Source organism: Passer domesticus, chromosome 7 (assembly GCF_036417665.1).
Source record: "Passer domesticus isolate bPasDom1 chromosome 7, bPasDom1.hap1, whole genome shotgun sequence".
Lineage (NCBI taxonomy): Eukaryota > Metazoa > Chordata > Aves > Passeriformes > Passeridae > Passer > Passer domesticus.
The window spans coordinates 48,128,411-48,146,717 of NC_087480.1; the positions used below are offsets into that span (position 1 = coordinate 48,128,411).

Below are 18,307 nucleotides of genomic sequence, written 5' to 3' on the forward strand. Positions count from 1 at the left end.
CTGGGTCTGAAATTACAGACTTGCACGTTACAAAGAAGCCCGTTTCACTGCAAGCATTTGCAAACAAGTTCCATCTAATCTGCCAAGACAGCTGCTGATCTTACTGCCTCCTTTGACAGGCAGCATCTCCCCTCCTCCCCCAGGCTCACCCTGCAGGGCTTGTTCAGGCCAGTGCTGCAGCTGCAGGGGTCTGCAATGCTAATGGCAAATTTACAGAGCCTCTCTGAGAGCTGGCACTGCAGACCAGGGGCTGCCTGGAGGGCCTGTGGCAGCAGGAACTTGAAGGGAAGACATTTCTTCCCATGTGCTGACTTAACACTTATTGTGTTTGTCTCCATGCCTAATTTCTTCTGCTTAGCTGGCTAATGCCATCCTTCATTTCCACAACACCCTCTCAATTCTCTGAGGGTGTCACTCTGCCTTGGAGGATGTTGCTGGAGCATTCAGCTTCCCCTGTGGATAGTTTTCAGGAGGTTGGGGAAAGTGTGAAGGCAGCCAAGGAGGGAGGAGAGCACCACGGTGTCCTCTGGGTCATGTCCAGCAGCTGTGCCCAGTTGGGCACTTTCAGAATGGGCTTAGCTTTGCTTGCATAAAACTTCCCCTTCCCCGTGGGCTCCAACAGCTGCAGTGGGCCCTGGGAATGTTATCCACTGAGGAGCAGGTCCCAGGTGTTGGGACAGCTTGCATGAGACACGGTGACCTGGAGGACTGCAATATCTGTTTCACGGGCAAAGAGACTTAGCAACTGTTCTAGCCTCTTCTGTTCTAGCCTCTTCTGTTCTAGCCTCTTCTCAGTTAAATAAGATTACCACCTCAGTTTATTTTTCTAGGGAATCTTAATAAATTTGTTTTTCACCCTCAAAAAATTGTTTTTCCTTCCTTCTACTTTAAGTATCATGGTAAAAAAAGAATCTCATATTCCTACATTAACAGCAGAAATGTTCCCATGATGCAAATATCTGGTGACCTCATTCCACAGTTCAGGGATTTTACTGAGCATATTTCTCTATACAGTGCTGTTCTGTGGAAATTCTGTAAAAATCAAAATTTATTTGCTTTGTAGGTTGCTTTTATCTTATCACAGGGATTTCTTTTTAAATGGTAAAATTCAGATAATCTAAGATTAACTTTCTTTAAAGGGAATTGTTGGTGGTGTTGGTCCTCCTGGATTTCCAGGACTAAGAGTGAGTATACCTTTATTACTTACTTTGATATGGCTGCATTAGAGAATTTGTCTTGTGTGTTTGTGAAATAGTAAAAGCAATTATGAAAATTCAAGGATTTAAACAGCTTTTGTTTTAGATAGGCATGATTTTAAGTAGTGTCACTCCCAAAACTGCTATCATGTTGGCAGTATGGAGCACTTCTATACTTGGTGTGGATTTGTATGCTTGTTTCTGATCCAGTGTGTTTTGGTCTTTTATTTGAAATGACTGAATTTGCTAGTTTATAGCACTAAAGCCAGTGTGAAGGGTGCAATGGTCTCAAACATTTTAACAACAGCAGTCCTTATTGGTTCCTGCACATGGCTACGAAATTCAAAGCAGAATTAATTTCGAAGAAAAACTACTTTATCATATTTACAATATAATATTTTTTTAAATATATGTAGAATAAGGCTGTGATGCTCACTGTGGAGCTGCACACAGTAGTTGTATCTATCATTTGTGCCAGAGGAGCTCTGAGTCCTACAGAAGGTGGGAAAGACTTTCTTTTTGAGTAGTTTCACTCCCTCATGTTTTTAATTCATGTATTTGCTCACAGAGGACCTCTGATTCTTGATGTTGTTTCAGTCATATCTGGCTACATGGCCACATTCTTAACCAGGGAGAAATAGCAAGTGTTTACACTTGAGCTAAGAAAGCCATGATTGTCTCCAGTGTTTGCTTTGTGGGTTTTTTTGATATCTGCAGATCTGAAACATTCTTGATAAGTTTACACTTTACACTGATGATCATCTTACTTTTCCTTTGAAGCACAACAGTTGAGTTCAATTGTTACTCTTTGTAATTATATGTTCATAACAAAAAAAAAAAATCCTGTAAGTCATCCCTGGCTGTCTGATTAGGATTGTTATGGCATTGCTATAGTGAAAACAAAAGCTTGGTCAAGAAACCTCTGTAGCCTTCACCATGCAAACATGATTTTATGTGTTCTTCAGGCCAATTGACACACTCATGAGGCTGGAGCTTGCACTCTTGAGAATTTGCTTAGAATTGTGGTTTGCTTTTCTCTCTTACATGGCTGTCTTTGGAATTTAATCTCAAAGGCTTTGATAATTGTACAAATGTACCTGAGGTTTTAAAACACTATGTCACTTTCAAAAAGATTCTGTTACTGAATATTTTGCTTGAAACTTAGCAGTTTAGCCCTATCTAGAGTTTATGAGCATAAATGTTTGCAGGATCAAAGCCGCATGTGCCTTCTTGCTGAGCTACAGTCACTTACAGAGAGATTGTGTCAATTTTTTGTGAAATAGAAAAATAATTATCTCTAACCAGTCCAAAGCTTTTGCCATTTGTGCATAGATGGAATATAACCATAATGAGAGCTATTTACTGGGGGGAAAACTGTTTAGATTTTGAACAGCACAAAATTAACAATTGTTTAGAGTGTGAGCTCCATTTGAGTGGCCTTCTCGTGTTTATATGTGGGACTCTTTCTCGTGGTTCTAGTGTATGGGTTAGTCTGGTTTCCTCTTTCACAGTCAGATAATTGGAAGAGCTGTGCTCTGTTTCAGAGTTTCTTTACAAGGGACCATGGCACTCTTTATTCTGCAGCAGAATTTCACCAAGGCCCTGGGGGAGTTTCAGGTGACCCCACAGCCCTGTTCCTCAGCCAGCCCTGCTCCCCAAATGGGTCTGTGCTCCCTGGCCTCAGCCTGCTCTTGTCCAGGCAGATGCTCATGGTCATCCAAAACTGAGTGAAGAGCTACAGCCCTCAATGTTTGCTTTAAAATACTTAGTCAAGAATAACACGCTTACTACTACAAGATGCAGTATTGAACATGGGATTAAATGTATTTTTCTGACAGAAACCAAGAGCATTAATTCAAGTAGCTTGTCCAGCCCAGATGGTCAGTGTCAAGAGTTAGTTGTATTTTTGTCTTTGTTCATGAGAACAATGGCAAAATGAGCAGCATCAGCAAGCTGAATCCAGTAATTCCTTCCATCCATGATTTTTTTCAATATACAAAGCTGTTGCCATGTTCAGAGTTTTGACTGGCTGAATAGTCAGTCTTTCAAGACTTAGCAAGGCCATGAGTTTTAATAAGATGAAGAGTTGCAGAAAATTCACCTCTAGATACATGAATTAGTTTTTAATTTTTTTTCCTTTTGAAAAACCCACTTAATACTAAGAAACAATTTTGCTTTTCTGGTATTTTATCTTTTTGCCTGGAAAAAGCAATTTGGTTTTAATTTCATTTGTCACATAGAAATGTTGGAAAATGTACACTTTATGTAGCTGCAGGTTTTATTGATCAGCAAGTTTTATCCAAAGTGATAAGCATATCTTAACATATAGCAAGGCTGTTGTAGGTGGGGAATGATTTAAAAAACTGACAGACTAACTAATTCAACACTTTTTCAGTTTTATTTTTGTGCAGTTCCCATTCTTTGCTGTTAATTAAGTCACTCAGTGTATCTGGAGACTGTGACAGGTGTTTAATGAACCTGAATGTTGTAAAGCTGTTTTGGAATTACTTCCTGTTGCTGTTGTAAGCTAAATTTCCCAGCTCAGTATCCCTCTGTGATTTTCCAGTCAGTGCTGTTGTCACCATAAGTGTGCATTTCAACATTCAGTACCATGAATGCATGAATGCCTTGCTGAACTACAATGTGTAGCACAGCTCAGAGACAGCAATGTCAACATTTCCTTGATCAGCTAGCGTGACAGAATATATCATTTAAGCAGTCATGGAAGGCTAAAGCAATGTAGGGTGGCAATTTTCTTGGGAGCTGTACCAAGCACCATTAAGACACTAAGTGATTGGTCTTGCTTTTTCTTCACTGAGCCATAAGTCTGATGGTTGCTGAAAGAGTCTCCAGAGAGCAATGAGTGTGTGCTCAACTGGAAATGCATAGATGTGCATCTCATCTTTTCCATATCACTCTCAGCAAGTGGCAAATGATTTCTTTAGTTGTATGTGTTGTTAAATTTCTGTGTAGCCATAGAGACATAACATTGTCTTTTTGGGGTTTTTTCCTCCCAAGCTTGAATAGGCAGAAAGTAGATAGTCTTCTCCCTTTGTAATTACTCTTAACTATTCTGAGTCAGGTCTTATGTTTAGCTTTTTCATTATTATTATTGCTGTTGCTGTGCTGATCTTTAAAGATGCTTTATTTTTGTGATAAATTTATTTTTTTCTGTCATAAAACTGCCTAAATAAATCCTAGATAGAAGAGTTGTAGTAAGGACTCTGAAGGTACATTAGAACAGAAAATGTTAGCATGCCCATGGGAACGTAGGTTTGATTCTGCACACGTGGTATTTAGAGTCACATCTCTTTTTCTTTCTTTTTTTTTTTTTCTCCTTTTAACTCATAGAAGTCACTGGTAGATGAGAAATTGAGTAAAAGGACCATTAAAAAGGCCACTTTTATTATGGTCCTGCTCATCACAGAATAATGTCTCTGGGCCAAATCTGATGCCTACAGAGAAGTAATATTAAGTAACCCTAAGGACAGCAGTGATGACCACTGAATGTGCAGCTCCAGTACAAAAGAAAGCTTCCTTAACTGGCATTGGCTAATACACTGTGATCTTTTGAATTTATCATCTACAGCAGAAGAGGCAAGTTTTGTTTCTTGTGTTTCTGCTGATGATGTTGGGAACTGTAAACATGGAAAGCTTATGATACCAATACCTTTTTTTCCCCTAAGAAATTAACCTAAAAATATTTTGGTTTCTCTCTGTGGTGCATAAAAGTGCCTCATTCTGTTAGGAGTCTTTAGGTCACTCCATTCACAAAATGCAGTCACCTTTCTTGCTGTTTGATAGGGAGACATTGGGCCAGCAGGACCGAGTGGACCATCAGGAATTCCAGGGCCCACGGTATGGTATTTAATCACCCCAGAGCCAGCTGCTCATGCTGCTTTCCAAATGATAGTCAAGCACTGGTTTTATGTTTTCTTTACTTTAACAGGGTTTCCCAGGGAGTGTGGGACAGCCTGGAATGAAAGGTGATAAGGTGATTTAAATATTTTCGTTATCCTGGAGATACATAGTTCTTTCAGGCTCCCTTCATTAAAACTTGAGCATAATGTGCTTTCTCTTTTTCCTTTTGATTTCTCTTGTCTTCTGACTTTTATTTTATTAATTTATGTCAGACTTATGATCTGGTAGTTTAGACAAGGTTTTTTCTGAACAGAACACTAACTACTGAACATAATAATATCCAGGTCTGTGCCTTTAGACTTTCCTGGAGGAGGTATTTCAGTGCAGCACCTTGCATTGCCAAAGATCTGTGTTAATTTTAAATAGTGAATATTGAATTAATCTTTCTCTGTTTCTGAAAACGACCCCATTTTAAGCCACACACATATGTCTGTATAAAATTATATATTGTTTAGGGTGAACATGGCCTTGCAGGAGAGCCAGGAGATCAGGGGTACCCAGGAGACAAGGTAAGTTATAACTGCATTGTTTTACAAAATTATGCCATTTCAGCAACTTCATCAGGCTTATGAGTCTCTTAAAATGCTGCAGGTTGGTTACATAAAAATAGAATGCAGTATTAATACTATCTGGATATCACTGTATTAATATATTTTTAAGAAATTCGCTGCTAATTAAAACTCAGTAATGGAAAGTCTGCACAAAGACAAGTTCTGCACAAGCAGAACTTTGGCTGCTGTGTGTACTGAGAGGCATCAAACAAGGATTATGGTGTGATCTCAGTCTTTCTAAGGAACTGTTGGAAAAGGTATCTTTCCCTTGACCCTTGAGGTTCATCTGCAGCTCACCTGGACCTACTGTGGTTAGCAGCAGCACACGGTCTGGCATGCTCCTTCACATCATCACACTGAGATAAATAGGGATCTTCTTTCCTCTTTGGCTAGTACATCAGAAGTCACTGAAAAAGCACATCCTGTGAGAACTCTTTTGATGAAAGTTGAATGTTAGAAGATAGTTTTCAACCTGAAGAATTCTTTTGAAGCCTGTTTCAGGTGTCAAAGTATAGCAATTTATTGCTTCCATCATAACACAACAATTTTCATGTGTATTTAATAGCTATCTTTTTTCAGGGTGCTCTTGGTTTACCAGGACCTCCAGGGATCAGAGGAAAACCAGGACCCCCAGTAAGTTTGCACATCAAATTTTATCCTCAGTATATCACTGTATGTCATTGATATTTGACACTTTTTTGGATTATGTTCACAGTGCATGTAATCCCCTAGAATTGACCTAATTCAAAATGCACAAAGGATAAGGTCTAAGCTGCTTTTATTTCTAGTGACTGGTGTTAATGAGTGACTCAGATCCTAAGATGTGAGACTTTATTACCAAGATTAGTATATGTGACAAATTTTAGTAGAGTGCTTAGGATATTACATATTCTGGGAAATATTGTGAAAATGTGGAAGAACAGATATAACTTAGTGAAATTGGGCCCATTTTTAGATGGCTTGAAATATGTATATAATGAAGCTACCAGTACATGTGGATAGGACCTAATTTTGTTGTTATTAATCACAAAACTGCCATTTCTTTGGCTATGATTGGATACTTAAATATATATTAGTGTGTAAACCAATATCTGTAATAGTTACTTTCTAGATGTTTAAATAATATATAGTCTTTATTGTGAAAACAGCTATATATTTAAAGGTTTTTTATATGGTTCCTCCCAAAATTCCCAATTTTCTCTGTCCTAAAGTAATTTGAATTTTTTTTTTGTTGTGACTTCAAAGAGATATGAAGAACTAGTTTTAATAGTGTCCAAAGAGAGGCAGGTATAAAATGTACTATTTAGTGAAAAATTTATCTCAACTTTTCTGTTGGCCTTTTTGTCAATAAATGTTTTTAAAATCTTCATAACCAGCTGTTGAAAATAAATTATCATCAGAAATCTTAACTGTTTGGATTATTTTCAAGGGGAAAATTGGAGAACCTGGACCCCGTGGACCATTGGGTCCTCAAGGACCCGAGGTAAGGAATTGCTTGGTAGCAGTAAATGGAATGTCAGTTCTAAATTATGAAAATAAGAGCTAAATGGGTTTGCTTCAGAAAGGACTGTTTTCTTAGTTGAATTAGGAAAATCTTTTTATTCAGTCATATTTGATGAATTCATTCTTCTCCATGAAGTACAAAAGATTCCAGCTCATTTTTTTCTGCAAAATATTAATGTACAGGATCTTTGCATACAAAGTAGTTCTTAATTTGCTTATGTGATTAGGATTTGCTTTCTCTTGAATCCTGTTGTTATGGGGTACACCTGGAATGAGGCTCATGTGATTTCTCAGGCACGCTTCCCTTTGTAAATACTAAAACATGTTTACAAATGGGATTTTCCATTTTCCAGGCCCTGGTTGCATATTTATCACAAGAAACACAGAGGATAAACCCCAGTCACCTGGGAAGTGTTGCCAAGCAGTTGAATCTAGAAGTGAAGTTTCCTAAGAACTCCTGAGTGCTACGGAAGTCTGTGCAGAAACTCAGTCTCCAAATTGTCCCATTTTAGTGCTTTTTTGCATTCATACCACAGGCTTTCAGGAAAAATGCTGTGGTCTGTACCAGAAAGACATGTTTATACACAGACACATGTATTTGCTGGAGAGATGAAAGCAGAAATTGTGGATTGTTCTTTCTAATCAGCCTCCTGTAATGAATGTGTTTTGGGTTTTGTTTGGTTTGTGGTGGGGTTTGTTTGTTTGTTTGTGGGTTTTCCTTTTTTAAAAAAAATATGAATGGAAGACATATACTAGCAATGATCCTTTTTCTGCCTTTACATGAGCACATCTCCTCAAACCAAGGTTCTATATTCCTACCTTTCTTATGAGGCAGAAGCCCTCACGGAGAAAACTCCCTGGGAAGTGCATTGTAGCAGCACAAGGTGGTCTTGTGAGAATGAGTCTCTCTCATTTGGTCAGAGGATGTGCAGAAGACAAAGCCTGTGCATCTTGTCCACAGCTGCCACCTCTGTGGCTCCGCATTTTGGACTTTTTGAGACTTCATTGCGTGATTTCTTTGCATAGCTTCCAGCAAGGGAGACTTGAGGCAGGTTAATCCCAAATTGTTGGTCTTGAAGCCTGTGTCCTGCTGGTAGTCCTTCACAGTTCCTTATTCCAGGACAGACGTGCTACTCCTTTGTGTCTGGGGAAAAGATCATCCTGGGCTGGTTACCCTCCAGGCAGACATGGATGGGAATCTTTCTGTCTGAAAAGTTCAGCATTTCTCCTTGCTCAGGAGTGCAGAATTGCTTCATCATTACAAGGCAAAAAAGGTGCATGATGTTAGATAATTAAAACTTGGGTGTCCAGCTACTTTTTTTGAGTAATTATCTGCAAAATGGTCAGTTTGAAACTGCAAAGCAATGTTTGTCTTAACTTCAGTCATGCAAGACAGTTCCAAATAAAGTCAGAGGTTTTTCCACTTTGTACATCATAAAAATATGGTCACCATATGGCAAGATAGAAACAGAAGGGATGTAGGATAGCAGCATACTGGGATTTTGTACAAATTGAAGATATTAGAAGTTCTATGTTGAAAGGAATTTAAAAGAAGCAGCTTAAAACTGAAGAGTGTATGTGTCCCTCCAGTTACATTGTCTTATAAAAATAAACTAGTTGTTGTTGCCAGAAGTTATTTAGACACAACCAAATATATTAAGTATGAAAAAATAATGTAGATTTTTCCACAAGAAAAGCCTACTGTCATATGTCTGATCAGGTCTTTTTACTTTTAGTGCCTGTTTCACATGCATTATCACATGATTTTTTTAGTTTTTGCAAACAAAGCCAGGTGTGCAGTGATAATATAGCCTTCTGTTTCAATGCTGCATCAAATAAGTTGCATGCAAATGACTTTTAGGAAATATAGGAATAAAGATAATTTAAGGGCTGAATAATTGTATGTTCTGGCATATATCTGAGGAAATGCTCTTGTTGTGAAATTGCTTATACTCTCTACTTGCCTTTGCATAGAATCTTCATCTGGTCCTTTCCCAAAGTTCTATGTCTGCATAACATATGCTTTCAGAAGAATAATAAACACTTATTGAAGAATTGCAGTTTTTTGCAGAAACGTTCTTTTGGTGATTTAATTATAATAATTAGTAACGTATCTCTAATAAGGCATCTTGTTGAAGTTCAGTAGCTACATCCACTCAGTCTTGCTTCAGAAAATTTATTCTAAATTCTCATTGAAATGAATTGCAGTCTGTGATTAGATGAACTCTTGTTGGAGCAGGGAAACCTGGTGACTGAAGGACTATTGCACTCCCTGGAGACATTTTCCCTCCATGGTGCCTCTCCACCTGTGCTTGTCCTTATCCCCTTGAGGGCAGCCAAGGGCATGAAGATGGGTGGCCAGTGATGCTGGCAAATGTCATGTGAAAACAGTTTGAAGTGGGATTCTGCAAAGTGAGAGAATTTCCCATGGAAATAGGATGTAATGTCTCTCAATATTTCTGATATTCTGCTTCCACATTTTCAGCCACACAGAAAAACAACAGAAAAGAAAAAGCTTTGGCAGAGTGCTCATCTCTGGGGCACTGATATATGCCCCAACATAGTAACAACTTTGTCATCTCTGCATTTTTTTAAATTAAACATTATATCTATAAATAAGAACAATAAATATGTTAATTTTATATTTAAGTGTTCAGTACAAAAAGAAACACTCCCACAGCAAGGTTAAAGCACATTTGTGTTAAGATAGTTGGCACTTCAGGTTTTTCTGATGCTGCATTTCTTTTGATTAAATGAAGCAGATTCTAAAGTGCTTTGCTGGCAAAAGACCACATCTGTAGCAGGATTTTGAAAATTATTTGTATCCTACCAGCTGCTGGGCTTCTGGCTGATGGAAATGAAGACTCTGCATTTCCTTAGAAGTCATAATACCAAAGGCTGTTTGGTTCTGAATAGTCTCTGCTGAAAATTACGTTGCAGCTGGACACTGTACACTAATCTCCTGGTCTTTCGCTTATGGAAGAATAATGAATTTTTAATCGGGAGAAACTTCCCAGGGAGCTGGCTGCTGAATAACTCACTTCAAATTTAGGTATTGCTAGAGATGTATCCCACTTCACTATGAGGAATCTGACTGGCAAGCACCATTGCTGAGGTATTTCAAGAGCTCTTCCCTGGTTCATTCTTGTTCTGGAATTGTCTAAAGTGGCTGTTTGTGTCCTGGATTATTACACTTATTTCATGGATTATTAATGTGAGAACATCTTATAAGCAGTGTTCTAATACTGCCAGAGCATCTGCCTTTTCTTCATGGTTGTGCTCAAGAAGAAAAGTCTTAATCCATCTTCACAGCAAAGATAAAAATTATGAGGATTTTAAATTTTTAAATGCATTGTTTAGTGTTGATGTTCTCAGGCCAGTAACCCTCTTGTATTCTAAGACTTGGCCTGACATGAAAAGATTTCAAAATATCACGTTTGTTCTACCTGCAGTAGTACTTGTCCACACCTACATCTCATGGTCCTTACTGAATTCCCTCTAGAAAAATTTAAATAAATAAAATAGATCTATTCTTTATAAAATCATTAGAATCTTTCTAAACTAACATTTTTCTAGGCAGATTGTTTTCTGCAATGTTTATTGCCAAGAAGAAATTGTCAGTGTCAGCATTTAGCACTTGTTCACAAATTAGAAACGTGGAGATCTACAGATGTATGAAGCAACTCACCCCTTGGTAACTATTTAAGGTCTATAAATAAGTAACTTGAAAATTAAGAAAGGACAAAAAAAAGAATATTCCAAGGAATTGACCTAACTTTGTAAATTGACCTTCAATGTATTTGAGCAGTGGCCAGGATTTTCAAAACAACACCTCCTCTTTTGAACTGTGTAGAAGTCAAGGGTGATGCAAGTGAGTGCTCTAGGTGTGAGCCTCAGGGCCTTGGTCACATGTAAATAAAATCCTCTGTGCCACCTAGAGGCATGTTGGAATTGTTGCACACTCTGCTTGTAATTGCTGATTTATGGCAAATGAAAGGGAAACTGTGATGTATTGTGAAATGCTGGGTGGTAGAGTTTTTTGCCCATCTTCTGGAAACTCAGACCATTTTAATTCTGTAGTGGTTTTCTTTCAGACTCATTAGCATCCAAGTGCTAAACCTGATTTTTAAAAATAATTCTGTGTATTTTTATTTCCATTATTGGAAAAAGTATGCATATATATTTTAATCTGTAATGATTTTCTCTTAATGAAGAAGGAAGCTTGTTCTTCCTAGTGCTAGACCATGGGTTTGCTTAGATGTAGTAATAAATATTTTGCTTAGAGGAAGTGACAGTCTTGCTGTTTTCAGATGATCAAAATTTAATGAAATATGGAAGTTCATTAAAAAAGCAAAATCTTGTCAGGAGACTGAATGAGCAGTGTGCTAACTAAAGGGTTAATTACCAATGCTTTATTTTATCCTACAAATGTAAGATCATGTATCCTCTCTGGATGTTTATGAAATTTAACTCACTACTACTTAACTACTACTGTATTGCATGAAGGTTAGTGGCACCATTTTTTTCCCTTAAAATAGACTCATTTCTTCTAAAGCAATCTAACTGGAGCTGAAGTCCTCTGACCCAGAGGCCTCCTCATGGTGTCCCAAGTCAGTGCCTACTGGCCAGGTGGTTCACAGTGAATATTTCAGCTGATTCCTTTTCTGTGCATAGGTACTTTTTCTTTACTAACAGCTTGACCTACACTGGAGTGTGTTTCACAAGGGTCAGTTCTGAATAATGCCACATGCTGATGACCTTAAGTTAGTGCCTGCCAGACCTCGATTACCACCTGCTGATTGGAGGCAAAAGCCTCTTACCTTTTTCTTAATCTTGCAGTGATCTTGTCCTTAACGTGTGGCCATGGATTAAAGGGCTTCAGCTGCTCTCACAACTTCATGAGAAGAATGGTTGAATTCACAAGTGCAGGAACTGGTGCAGGCTTTTCTGTGGTGATTTTTTTGTGCCTCCAAACCAGTCCAATGGTTTAATTTCAAACATTGCTTAGCGGATAAAAAGTCTTATCGTAAGAGAAATTAAATCCATGCTGACATCTGCTAAATTGAGTTTAACAAAAGCTGCCTAAAATCTGTCACTTATCCAAGTCCTTTCAAGGAAACATAATGGATGTTGACATTTTTTGGGATGGTAGAACAAATTTATTTCTTGTTTCTGTGACTCAGGTTTATTAAATGAATGAACAGAATCAAAACAAGTACATTGAAAACATTCCTACTCTGCAAATAATTTGTCTGTATGCTTTCTTTAGGGTTTTCCAGGAGATATTGGTGTACCTGGATTAAATGGCCCTGAAGGTCCTAAGGTAAGATTATATGAAAACCTATTAAAAATAACAGTAAATAGTGTTAATGTCTGAGGAACAGGCTCTGAGAAATGGACACTGGCATTATGAGAAGATAATCCTACTGTCAGAATTCGGGTACTTTACCTCAGGTATTTATATGAGGGAGTAATTTGAATGTTTAATGCTGTCCACACAGTTCTGAGAGTAATTACAGTGTTAGGTGGAAGCATGTAATGGCAAAATAAGTTTGAGAAAATGCTATGTAGATAGAAAGTAGCATGTTTCACCTGTACTTAAATCGAATGCATGCCAAGTGTATGAAGATATTTGCATTATTCAGGTTCCACCTGCCCTAAGAATTGTTTTTAACAATTTTAAAAAGAAATAGTATTTAAAGGTATGGAAAATGTGTAAAATTCATGTGCCAGCTTAAATTATAGATAAAATAGATATAACAATTAAGGATAAAATTTAACCACAAAACTGTGCCAGAATAATTTAGCTTCTGCCTTTTAGTAGACTAAGATTTTAGACTCAGCTTAGGCAGTAATTCACGTGGATAGAGTTCTCAATGAAGCTTGGAATAAAAGCAGATATAGGAAATTTCTGTTGAGTTGGAAATGGTAGCGACTAATAGAAAAAGTGCAGGTAGCTCAGAAATTAACCAGAAGAAAATGATTGAATGATGTCTAAAGATTAACTACTTGTTGAAAGGCAAATACCAATGAAGTTTCTTACTCATCAGCCTTGGGACTATTCTTACATTGTATTTTATATGGTGAATAGGCACAAGTATGGCAGAATGAAATCTGTATATGAGACCAAGTTGAGCATCTTTAGATTATCTAAAAAAATGCACTTTTTGTGAATTCATCCCACTTCAGTTATTTCAGATTGATTCATGCAGGGACTAAAACAATAAATCCCATTATAAACTTAGACCAAGGACATTGCCAGATCTCTTTGAAATGAAAGCATAATAATGCAGTTAGATATTAAGTGAAATTGTAGAACATATGAGGCAAGATGTCTCGTTAATGCCACTGCTCAAAGCCTGAGAAAGCTTTATCTCTGTAGTCCATTACTGGGCATTTTTATTCCAGAAGGACTCAATCAAGTGAGACTAGATGCAGAAATAATGCTTGAATGGCTTTATTCTGAGACAGTTTGTTTGTTAGACTAAAATGAAGGCCTTTTTTGACCCTTAAGTAAACCAGAGGGCAGAAACTGGTGAAGCAAAAGAACTGTGCAAGACCCACAATATCATTTGACCAAGAACAAATCATGCTGATTGTCTATGAATAAACAGACATGGAAATTACAATATTTTCTATCAAGAGGTGTGAAATTCTGTATTAAACTACTCAAGAAAATAAAGGATGGGGAGCAGTAAATAATTTAAAGATATGGGTCTTATTTGTATGTGAAAGATTATAACAATACCTCCAAGCCAAAGGTGATCATTCTTAATTACTTCTCAAATAATCCAGTTGCTGAAGCCATAGCCAGTGTTTGCTGTATCTCTTCTCTTTCAACCATGGCAAGATCCTTTTACCAAAATGGACATGAATTGACTAGGAAGGCTGAGAGCTAGTTATCTGATGGGGCAAATTGAGAAGTTAAAATATGTTTCTAGAGGGTGTCCACCTTCAATTCTGATTTGTTGCTTTGCTAACTTGTTTACTGGCATGTATGCATAATGTTAGCAGCCTTAAGTGAGTGAGTTTGTCCCACCATTGCAGTGGCTGTTGCTCTTGTGTTTCTGAGTTACCAGAGTGTTCACCAAAAACACCCCTGGGTGGTAAAAGACTCTGTCTAAGGTCTAGGGAAAATACTAGAAGAGAAATGCAACAATTCTCGTGCTGCAGTTCAGATTTAATTGCCCAAGATTATACACGAATGGTGTAACAGATCTGATTCCTGCTGCTCAGTTTCTTCAGTGAGATCAATTGTTGCACATCATATCTGAGGAGTTTCTGTTGGAATTCTGTTTCTGTTTAATACATATGTTACAGATTTGTTGCCTTTTCACAGCTTGCAGAGAAAAAAGTTACTAAGAGGTGGACCATAAAGTTTGAGACTCCATGTTCCTTTACAGAAATTACACAGCTGAACCAGATTCGGTGCTCTCCAGCACATTTGGTATTAAAGACAAAAAGTTTAGACAGCCTGCCCTAGTCAGGGAGAACTGATGGCTTACATTTGAAAAGAAGGATTACCAAACTGGAAAAACTCTTGTACTGCTCCTAGTACTGAGGGAGAAGGTCTGCATAACTTTGGAAATGTTTGGCTTTTGGGATTCCCAGCTGCCTTGAGTTTACTGCAGTTCTAAAATTTTCCTCCAGCTTTTTATTTTTAGAAAACTGTTCTCATTATGCTGCTATTTTCCTCATGTTTTTGTTTATGCTTCCTCAGAAGCAATACCCATTTTAAAAGCCAAGAAAGCAGGATAAACTTCATTTTTTAGCAGTTAATGTGGGACAAATTCAACTTCTTGGACATTTAGGCTCCATTGAGTGTGATCAGCTGTCTCTAAATGCCAGTAGAAGTTCTGGATTGTAAATTTTTCCCAAATTAGTGACATAATCAGCAAATCTGATCTTTCTAATTCAATGTTCAAAGGATTTATTGTGTAATTTGGTCTACAGAGCCTTACTCAGCTTGGTAACAATATTTTAGAAGGTGTTTGATCTTGATCCACCACTTATTAAAAAAATAGCAAAACACACTTTTTTTTTTAAAAAGGGAATAAGAATGTTTTAAAGAAGTTCTGAAATAACTTTGTTTGTTCCCTATGTTATTCTTTGCAAGTATTTATGCTCTCTAACCAAGAAAAGTGAGAGGAAAAGATGGTCAGAATATCCTGACTACCGCTGTAGGTTTTCCAGCAGTGTGTGTTGTACTATGGAATAAGCTAAGAGCTTCCTTCCCCTGTTAACTTATGTTTGTTTGTATAACACATTTTAATAAAGTGATTATTAGGAGTTTCACCTCTTCTGGAAGGGATGGTCAGCTGGGAAGTTATGTGTATGAAATACAGGATACCCCATTTGCTGACTCCCGTTTTTTTTCCAGATACTTTGGCTCATGTGTATTGACTACCTTCATATTCTGTTTTTGCCTGAAATCCCAAGGAGGAGATGGAAATGTCATTTAGTGTTAATATTCAGTTTACAGCCTGGAACTTTTTTTCTGGCTTCAGTTCAGGGCAGTGGAAGGGTGTGTAGAGTAGCAGTGCTGCTGCCATCTCCACTGTGCAGTTACACTGCACTGAAATCCCTATCTCCCAATGACCTGGAATAAAACAACAGCTGTGCCAATGAGAAAATGTCATTGCTAACCATAGGAGAAATTACTTATCTAGTAATATTTTAATTACTGCTGAAAGCCCTCCTGTCACTTCTGTGGTGGTGTGTCCCCCAGCATTCCACCCCAGTCCTTCCCAGGCTGATGTGCTGTTCCATGACACTCACTACCTTGAGATGGCCTGATCCATTTTTTTCTTCCATTTTACTTTGCCTGCTGACTAAATTGTTGCTGGACCAATGCCTGGACCAAAGTCTAGACTTCAGCTTCATTAGTACACAGTTAATAAGGCTTACACTTTACACCATTGCTTTCCTCAGAGGATAATCATATCTCTCCTGAAGGGCAGCTTCTTTGTTCTTGTTGCTTTATCTGCTATTGTTAAGCTTAGGTTTCCCAGAACATTAATATGTTTACACTTTTTTTTGCTGTACTATGCCAGATCAAGTGCTTTTCCCAATTATCCCATTGTAATTGGGATGCCTGAGGTTTTTGATACACTGCTAGCTGCAAAGTCTTTTTTACAAAGTTTTGAAAATGTTGTGAGCAGTCATGAAAACTCTGAGCTGGCAGAGGTTAAGGTGCTTTATCTCTGGGTAGCTGATTCTAATCCTAATAGAAAAGTAAGAGCTGAAAATCATAAGTAGTTTTGGACAAGCTAGTGGTCTAAATTCACTTTGTAGTTTCTTCCCATTGCAATGTTGTCAAAATGTGTTATTCTAAAGACTTCCCTAATACAAGATCTGCACATTGATGGTGCTTTAACCTTACTATGGTGGTGTGCTTTACTTCTTCCAAAAGAGAGAAGTTGTTCTATCATGTTCAAATATTTTCTTACTTCCTTTTTATAACATAAAAAGAAAAATGCTTCAGCAAAATCTATATGGAAGTTTTTAGGATGCTTGGTTTTCTGCATCTTTGCCTGGCTTTCTATTGGAAACACTATGAACAATGGTAAGAGATTAGGTCTGCTACCTCAGTTTTGGGTTTCAGTCCAGGTTTGTAAGAGGAGAGCAACCAGACCAACGTGATTGTCGCTTGATGTAAGTTCTCCCTGTGTTTGTTTGGATGTTTAGGGAGCTCTGGGTGACCGAGGGCCTCCAGGGCCACAAGGCCCCAAAGGAGTTGAGGTAAGATGAAAAAATTATCCAATTAAGAGATTATGTTTCAAAGTTGTGAGGGGTTAAGAGGGTTAGACAACAATGGTTAGGTGTGTATGGTGTTGTCAAGCAAAATTTTAAGTGTCTTTTGCATTTTGGAAAGTGTTTTAAAAAGTTTTTAGCAGCCTTATGGGGATGTGCATCCATTATGTGGTTTATTTTAATTTCAGTGGAGTCTCAGATAATATATGTCCAGAGCTGTATGTGGTTATTTTAGTTAAACTGGGGAGATGGGAGGGAGGGGAATGGGAGCTGTATGGAAATAGAAAGCAAATACCAATTTAATTACAGTCTCCTAGATACTCTTAAGTAAACACTTAGACCCCTCTTAACTGAAAGGGGAGAAAGACAGTTCCTTATCTTACAGATTCATCAAGTATTCTTAATTCAGCATCATAAAAACAAAGGCTTATATCTTGTATGCTAAAAATAATTAACACTAAAAATAATTTAGTTGGTGATTCTGAAGATGGATCTCTAGACTTCTAAGCAGCGAAACAATGGGATTCTGTGCCAGATATTGAGTGAGTGAAGGCTAGCAGTGGCACAATGGTCTGTTTCCAGGTGTTTCTGTCAGGCTGGGACTCAGACAAACACACATGAAGCTTAGGATGATGGAATAAATATGAACAGTTATCTGCAGAATTTCTTTTCTAAAACTAGGCTTGTCATCATGATCATTAAGTGCTGATTTCTTTTAGGGAGAAGTAGGACCAGCTGGACCCATTGGGGGAGTCGGCCCAAGAGTAAGTATGAGGAATTTTGGTAGGGCAGGCTGTTTTTCAGTAGCAGTACTGCTTTGAAATGTAAGTTTACTGTGAGAAGGGACTGGGATGAAATGGCATCTCCTGAATGAATGTGTGTTTTTCCTCAGAACATGCTCAAAGCAGAGCTGGGAGGGGGAATGATTTTCCGTACAAAGAGTTTGAAAGGAAATCACTGCTGTAGTGCACAAAATGTAGTGCTCCCCTGAGACAGATGAAACCTCCTAGGGACTGCACCGGCTGATACATCAAAGTATTTCAACTGGGGAAGAACCTACTCAGCTCACAGGGAGAAATATAAAGATTGTATGCTCTAAGAAATCTACCAGAAACCTGGCAGATAATTACTGAAAACAATAAAGCTGGAAGGTCGCAATGCTGTTTATGCTGACATGTTTTAAAAGATAGCAGTTTAAAACTATCATCCAATTTTTTTGTTAGTTATAAAATATACTATTGTCTAAGAGTGTTTCAGTGAACTTCAAGCTTATTTTTAGAAAATTTCTAGGCTAAAATGGATGCTAACCTGCTCTAGGGATTACAGGAGTGTCTCTAAGTTTACTGAATGCAATTTGATCTCCTGCCTTTACGTGATTTGATT

At 37.8% G+C, this 18,307-nt stretch overlaps 1 protein-coding gene across 33 annotated transcripts in view; it reads left to right on the forward strand.

Moving 5' to 3' along the window:
* Positions 1–18,307, forward strand: part of COL24A1 (collagen type XXIV alpha 1 chain) — a 171,784-nt gene that overhangs the window by 93,746 nt on the left and 59,731 nt on the right. For 32 of the 33 annotated variants that reach the window (XR_010366410.1, XR_010366411.1, XR_010366412.1 and 29 more), the window contains 9 exons: positions 1,140–1,184; positions 5,001–5,054; positions 5,146–5,190; positions 5,573–5,626; positions 6,248–6,301; positions 7,098–7,151; positions 12,441–12,494; positions 16,859–16,912; positions 17,644–17,688. Coding sequence is in view for 30 of the 33 variants with exons in the window: in XM_064428386.1 (XP_064284456.1) it covers positions 1,140–1,184; positions 5,001–5,054; positions 5,146–5,190; positions 5,573–5,626; positions 6,248–6,301; positions 7,098–7,151; positions 12,441–12,494; positions 16,859–16,912; positions 17,644–17,688 (459 nt within the window). In the remaining 3 variants the exon portion in view is untranslated. The remainder of the gene's footprint in view (positions 1–1,139; positions 1,185–5,000; positions 5,055–5,145; positions 5,191–5,572; positions 5,627–6,247; positions 6,302–7,097; positions 7,152–12,440; positions 12,495–16,858; positions 16,913–17,643; positions 17,689–18,307) is intronic. The other variant, XM_064428390.1, reaches the window with a different exon arrangement.